Source organism: Penaeus chinensis, chromosome 16 (assembly GCF_019202785.1).
Source record: "Penaeus chinensis breed Huanghai No. 1 chromosome 16, ASM1920278v2, whole genome shotgun sequence".
Lineage (NCBI taxonomy): Eukaryota > Metazoa > Arthropoda > Malacostraca > Decapoda > Penaeidae > Penaeus > Penaeus chinensis.
Window position 1 is genome coordinate 26,104,943 of NC_061834.1, and position 7,500 is coordinate 26,112,442.

Genomic DNA, 7,500 nt, shown 5'->3' on the forward strand with positions numbered 1-7,500 from the left:
GTCCGGCCGGTCGCACGTTTTTCTTTTGTGTGTTAATGTGAATGCGTATTTTTTTTTTTTTCTCTCTCTCTCTCTCTCTTTTATCTAATCAAATCGTTTTTCTTTTCTTCCTGCGTGCTTATCGCTGCTCTATTTTTCTAAGCTTAGACGCATTGTTTGTTTCTGTCATTTAAGTTTGTCAGTCACCGTTTTTCACCGCTTTCCGTTCCCTGTTCAATCAGAAGCGGGCCGTGTCTTTTAGGATCGTGCGTGCGGCGTCGAAGAAGGTTCTCTCAATAAATCGAAGACGAATTTGTCCATAACACGACACAGCGCTTGTCTTCGTGCGGGGTCTAGAGGGAGACGAAGGGACGGGTCCTTAACCGCTTGTCTTGGGCCCAGGGTGGAGAGTTGTCTCGCTCTCTGTCTGTCTGTCTCTTTGTCTGTCTGCCTGTCTCTCTCTCTCTCTATTTTTTTCTCTCTCTCTTTCTCTCTCCCTCTCTCTCTATCTCTCTTTCTCTCTCTCTCTCTCTCTCTCTCTCTCTCTCTCTCTCTCTCTCTCTCTCTCTCTCTCTCTCTCTCTCTCTCTCTCTCTCTCTCTCTCTCTCTCTCTCTCCCTCTCTCTCTCTCTCTCTCCCTCTCTCTCTCTTCTCTCTCTCTCTCTCTCTCTCTCTCTCTCTCTCTCTCTCTCTCTCTCTCTCTCCCTCTCTCTCTCTCTCTCTCCCTCTCTCTCTCTCTCTCTCTCTCTCTCTCTCTCTTATCTCTCTCTTCTCTCTCTCTCTCTCTCTCTCTCTCTCTCTCTCTCTCTCTCTCTCTCTCTCTCTCTCTCTCTCTCTCTCTCTCTCTCTCTCTCTCTATCTCTCCTTTTCTTTTCCTTTATCTTTGGTTTCTCTGATTAGTTGGTAAAGGACTCACGCAATCAGCTAGGCTTATACTCATACAAACACACGATAAAAACATGAAATTATGAGTAAATACTCAGCAAAAGATATTTATAAAAAACATATATATAATTTCCCCAGGCGCTGACACAAGCCTGTCGGCCTACGTGCACCTCCTCCTCCCCCCATCCGTCCCTGTGTCATCCTTACCCCTCCACCAACAGCGGCCTTCCCCTTCTCCCCACTCCCCTCTTTCCTCCAACCCTCCATCCTCACCCTACTCCCTCTCGACACCCTCCCCCTCTCCCCAATCCTCTCTGTTCTTCTCCCCTCTTCCCACCCCTAAAGGCACACACTCCTCCCCCACAGCCACACACTCCCCAAAGACTCGGCCCCCCTCTCCCCACTCCTCCCCCACCTCCCACCTTCCACCCTCCCCCTCTCTCCACTCCTCCCTCCCCTCCCACCCAAAGCGAACACAGCCTCGGCCTAAGGATCAAAGGAACAGGTTTCTGTAGAAGAGGAGTTATGGCTGCCTCCCGTTTTGTTCTCTCGCCGTGCTCTCCTGTGATGAAAAAAGGTCTAGTTTAGTTTACGAGTCTCCTGCCTCAGGTCGGCGCTTAAGGAGGAGGAAGTTTACGAGAGACTACCCATGGCTTATTCATGGCCAAGATGCTGATTCATTTACTCATTGATTTATCTGGGCTACACGGTGAATGAGAAATGTGATGTTTTCAATTAGTTACGAATAATCAGGTTTATTGCAGCGGCGTTAGATGAATTGCGGGCATTTATCTCGGCAAGTCATAAATCTTATACCCCACTTGCAGTAACATTTGCGTAGCATATGGCGCCGAATTTAGTTCATGTATCTGCTGGCATTGCTCTCTCTCTCTCTCTCTCTCTCTCTCTCTCTCTCTCTCTCTCTCTCTCTCTCTCTCTCTCTCTCTCTCTCTCTCTCTCTCCCTCTCTCTCTCTCTCTCTGTGTGTGTGTGTGTGTGTGTGTGTGTGTGTGAGTCTGGCTAGCTGTCTATCTGTCTTTTTATCCACCAATCTATCTTATTTCTCTCTTCGAGGTAAATTTTTATATTTACTTCTGTACAGTATGGTCGAAACACGCGCACAACACTGTACTTCTGAAAGTGATTTATCTCCATCACAGTTTCTTTCTTTCTTATCTTTCTGCTTCTTTACTTCGTAGGAATTTCTGTGTTCTTCTCCACTCACATCTATTACAATCTTTCTTTAAGACTTATCTCTGATAGACTTTGTGATTATTTTCCTCCTATTCCTCTTATCGGGCCTTTAAATCATCTCGCTGAGCCAGTGTGTAAATCATCGCCTTGCCCTTGATATGAGCGACCAGGCACTCTCTCCCTGGTTCCATCCGTCGTCCAGTGCCAGGACAGAAAACGAGTAAAAGTTCTTTCCGTCTTTTCCTACGCCTCGCACACTCATTCCTGCACATATAATGCCTGGGTGATATCAAAATATTTGCCAAACGAAATGCGCCCCATTAAAACCATTACGGTCCAGTGCAGCCTACACTTTCCTCGTTCACTATTGGAATTCCCATTACTATCTGTGCCCGCGATGAGCAACACCAATAACACTGCCACCCCAACGCCTCCGATACCCACTCACACCGCACCTCGACTCACACTCTCGTACCCAGGGCACGCTCTCATCGCTGACCAAGTGACAGGTGCCGCGGGGGTTCTGCGCCTCCCGTCGCGTTATAATTCCCTGGGATTAATTTATGAATCACACCGCGGGGGCCGGCTAGGGACCCGGCCGAAAATTGGCTTTGACGCCATTTCTTCCTTATTGACGTCGCTCTGGATCGCTTGCTCTGTCATCGCCCGGGTGACAAATCCAGTTTATTCTCGTTCCCGTGACTGCGCTACAGCGCCAGAGTAAGGGTATTGATAAGCGTTCCAAAATTTGCTTTGACAAGTGCGGAGGAGGGAGGGAGGTAGGAGGGAGGGAGAGAGGGAGGAAGGGAAGGGAGGAAGGATGGAGAGAGAGAGAGAGAGGCCAGACAGACAGATTGACAGATAGACATTCAGACAGACAGGCAGACAGTCAGGCAGACAGTCAGACAGACAGACAGACAGTCAGACAGTCAGACAGACAGACAGACAGACAGACAGACAGACAGGAAAACAGACAGACAGACAGACATTCAGACAGACAAGCAGACAGTCAGACAGACAGACAGGCAGACTGTCAGACAGTCAGACAGTCTGACAGTCAGACAGACAGGCAGACAGTCAGAAAGACAGACACAAACACACACACACACACACACACACACACACACACACACACACACACACACACACACACACACACACACACACACACACACACACATACTGTCACATAGACAGAAACAGAGACAGATAGAGAACGAGAGACGTGCACGTGTGCGTGTGTGGGCGTATCTGTATGTGTGTGTGTATGTTTGCACATATGTATACCTTTGCGTGGGTGCCCGGGAAGTGTATCCCTGAGTAAGCGTGTCTCGAGCGAGGCCAATGCAAGCATTGAGCGTCGGCGGCCAGCAGCTCAAGTGTAAACAGACCCAAGAGCGGCGGCAACAAGAACTCGCCGCCAGGTCAGCCAGCTCCATCATCCTTTGCAAAGACGAGCACTCTTTTCCACGTTGCATAGTCCGGAATTTTTCTTGCTGGCGTGCAAGACGATGTATGTAGACTCATTTTGCAGCAATCCAATAAAACAAATGGAACCCTTCTGCCTTGCACACACACGCTCCTGCCGGCCGCCTGTCTCGATGCATTTGTCTTTTGTCCGGGGGAGGGCACACCGACCCCTCGCTCCCTCAACCCCCCCCCCCCCCCCCCTCCCGTCTTCCTCCGCCTCTTAGATCTTACATATTGACCTGGGAGGTCATGCATGCGTGGGAAATCACCTTAAGAACACTGCTAAACATGTTATACATTCTAATGATGAAAATTTGTTGAATTAAATCTAAAGTCTTTTTTTTCTTTTTTTTCTTCTTTTGTCTCCCGCAAATACAAAGCCCAGTTATAAATGGCACGAATTAAACTGTCATAGAAAATAAAGCAAGGTCTTATGTGATTGACGCAACAAAGCAGACCACGGAAACTTTTCTCGCCCATTCCCTTGCACAGAGAGAGCGTCTATTTCGTCTCTAATCTCTCCATCAGCCCCGAATCGCTCATTCCTCGGGAACATAAACAAACATTTCGGTTGAGAAGACGGTCATCCATCTCGCAACATACATTTTTTGTTTTTACCTTTAAGTATTGCGAAATAACATATCTGGAGTTATTTAGGGAAAGATATAGATATGTGTTGATCGTTATGTTGTTTATGGATAAAAACAACATGGGGACGAAATAAGACAAATAAAAGATATAAAAACTTGAGGTATTGAGTGCCCTCCGGTGGTGGTGAGGGCTCTCCTCCTTTTTGTACATAAGCCTCAGGAATGGCCAGGAAGTTTCCTAAAGCAACAGAAGAGCCACGGAAACTAAAAACGCATGAACGTGATCCCAGTTTTCAAGTACAAAATTCTTAAGAAACTGGAATGGTAGGCGCTGGTCGGTTACACTCATATTACGTTTAAATAGTTCGTACTCAGTTGCACTTTTTCAACGCGGTTTTATTAACATTATAGACTTACTACATATCTGTATCATTGAGCAGCTGTCATCCATTATTTTCTGCGTCATGAAATCTCTGCTGTCTCACTCTTGTTATTATGATTTCCTGTATTACAGAGAGTCCATTAGCTCGCATTTCCTACTTCATCAAGCATTTATAGGTCTGTATTTCCTGTATAACTTTGTATTCTTTGAATTCGCTGCTGCTTCAAGTGTCACTACCTCCTCCACTCCCTATGACTGATCCCTGACCGCTTGTGTTGCAGCCGTGGAGGTGATGGCGAGCGCGGGCTGAGGGGGGGACGCTCCTAGATGGCGCAGGTAGACAGAGGGCGCGCCCGCCTGCCTCCTCCTCCTCCGCCACCCCGCCCGCGCGATGGACGGTCGCCATGCACACGCTCACGCCACGGCAGGACCAAAACCACTCGTCTTCGCCAAGGTATGTGCCCCTCGCCTTGTCGTCTCCCTCTCTCTCTCTCTCCCTCCCTCTCTCTCTCTCTCTCTCTCTCTCTCTCTCTCTCTCTCTCTCTCTCTCTCTCTCTGTCTCTCTCTCTCTCTCTCTCTCTCTCTCTCTCTCTCTCTCTCTCTCTCGGGCCGAAGAGAAAAGGGTCAAGGACCCAGTCTTCGTGCCCGTTATATATATATATAATATATATATATATATATATATATATATATATATATATATATATATATTATATGTATATATAAAGTTTGAGTGAACGAGATAATCTCTAATTAATTTTTAAATTACTCTTTACATTTTCCATGAATAGTTTGTGACATGCAAAATTTCAGTGCCTGCTAATTCAGAATGAAAGAATGAATGACTGGTCACGCTTTGAATCGAACGCATATTCAGGAATAATTCAGTTTCCCGAAATTAAGTGGTAAACAGCGAAGTGATTAAATAAACATTTTCTATCGCCCGTTTTGTTATGAAGCAATGAAAAACATTTGGGATACATGCATTGAAATGCGTAAACTCTACCGACCCGAACATCAGAATGAACAAAATGCAGCAAGGTTTGAAATTGTAACGGGTGTTACACACTCATATTTTCGCGACAAATAGCTTGTAAATGACTGGTCTCGAAATAACGACGTTTAACGGTTTCCCCCCCAACATGGCAATGCCGAGAAAAGAGGCAAAAATTGGTTAGCGATAAAGAGGGCGGCAATGTTCTCCGGTGATAGAATGGCCCCTAACGGAGGTCTGCCGCGCTGGGACATTTTGATCGGCAGTCGTTCGCGCTGGCCATTACGCGCCCCAGCGGCCGGTTTCGAAATGCGCGGGGAAGAGAGCATCGCGTTGCGTGCACGGCGCCTGGGTGGACGACTCTGCCCCGGAAGTTGACGGCGACGACGGGGGCATTACTCGCTTTTCAAAGGGAGGGGGATTGTTCAAAGGCCATTCGCTCTCTGATGAATACATACTTGATATACAACAGCCATAATTTCCACGAAGGAATTGAAGCACTTACGTCAGGTTGACCGACGATTAAAGTGTTGGCGTTTAAAGTCAGCTTTAACTTCGAGCTCGGGCGGTGCCTCCTCCCCCTTTCACCCCTCCTCCGAGTCCGCGGGGACGCCGCTCCCCGATCTGTTGCGTAATGCTGAGATGCCGCTGTCGTTGTGCATGTTGTCGTTGCTTGTTTACGCGTGCTGTGCCAGGAATCTATGTTCCTCTCGCCCCAAAGTCGATTTATGTAAGCCAACTTAGTTGAAGCGGAAGTTTAAACCGCCTATCCCTCTTTTCCACCGCCTGTGCATGCCGTTTTTATGTCTCCCCTTTGTCTTCCCTTTCTTTCACCGCTAGTTTAAGCTATATGTTCATATTTCCTTTCTTCTCTCTCCAGTACGTTCCCTTTACCCGAATACTAATATACTAATAATAATTTACGCTCGTATCTCCTCTGGCCAACGTCAATATACTTACATGCGCGTGGCCTTTGAAGCAACGCCAATATAACTTACGTCTGTGTCTCCTTTGCCTTCGGCTCTTTCTACACCGTATTATGCCCTGGTGGTTATTTTTGGTCCTGTAATGCGACAGAGAACCCCGAAGGCTTTTTGAACTCACCCATTAAGAGCCTTGCGAGCTTACGAAGGACCGCTCGGCCGTATTAGTTGGTTTCGACCAAAAAAAAAAAAAAATAACAACTATACAAACTCCAAACCGTATTACTCAGCGAGTCTTGTAGTGGAAATTTTACCTACACACAGGAATAGGCACTTCTCTAAGTATTTTAGTTCGGCGTTGGATAGTAAAAAAATAAGAAAAAAAGAAGAATAAAGTAAACCATTTTGTTGTTTCATCAATAATGGATTATATGATGTATTTACAAAATCACGAGAGCGTGTCTGCACGTACGCCCTAAAATTTTAGTACGTATGTCACACCGCTTATGTGCAATATGCAGTAGCTTTATGGAATCTAGTCATTACTCCAGTAAACACTACGAAATTTAATTTAAAAAAAAGAAAAAAAAAAAGAATGAAAACTACGTATAACCCAAGACTGATTAAGAACAGACTAGCGAAATCGTGGAGCAGATTAATGGATACATCGATGGTCATATCTCTTTATCATGTTGTTAATCCCTTACGGTCCTTGCGACATAACCATTAACGTGATTGTACAGTAATACATCAAATATATGTTTGTGACGTAAACTTTGTCGTGTTTTATTACTGCCAATATTGCAATTATCAGTAACATTGCAATTGCAGCAGAAATCAGCAGATTCCTTTGATATACATATGATTAAATTCTAGAGTAACGATAACTGTGACATTTCAGTGCCCAATTATACACGCACACACACATATACGTATATATGTGTATGTATATGTATGTATATATATATATATATATATATATATATATATATATATATATATATATGTATATATAATACACTATATATACACATATATACTCTCCGTGTGTGTGTGTGTGTGTGTGTGTGTGTGTGTGTGTGTGT

The 7,500-nt window shown here is 45.5% G+C and overlaps 1 protein-coding gene across 7 annotated transcripts in view; it reads left to right on the forward strand.

The window, feature by feature from the left end:
- LOC125033197 (regulator of G-protein signaling 9-like) overlaps window positions 1-7,500 on the forward strand; it is a 290,139-nt gene that overhangs the window by 137,852 nt on the left and 144,787 nt on the right. For all 7 annotated transcript variants that reach the window (XM_047624570.1, XM_047624569.1, XM_047624571.1 and 4 more), the window contains one exon: window positions 4,780-4,952. In XM_047624570.1, the coding sequence (XP_047480526.1) occupies window positions 4,890-4,952 (63 nt within the window). In that variant the 5' untranslated portion in view covers window positions 4,780-4,889. The remainder of the gene's footprint in view (window positions 1-4,779; window positions 4,953-7,500) is intronic.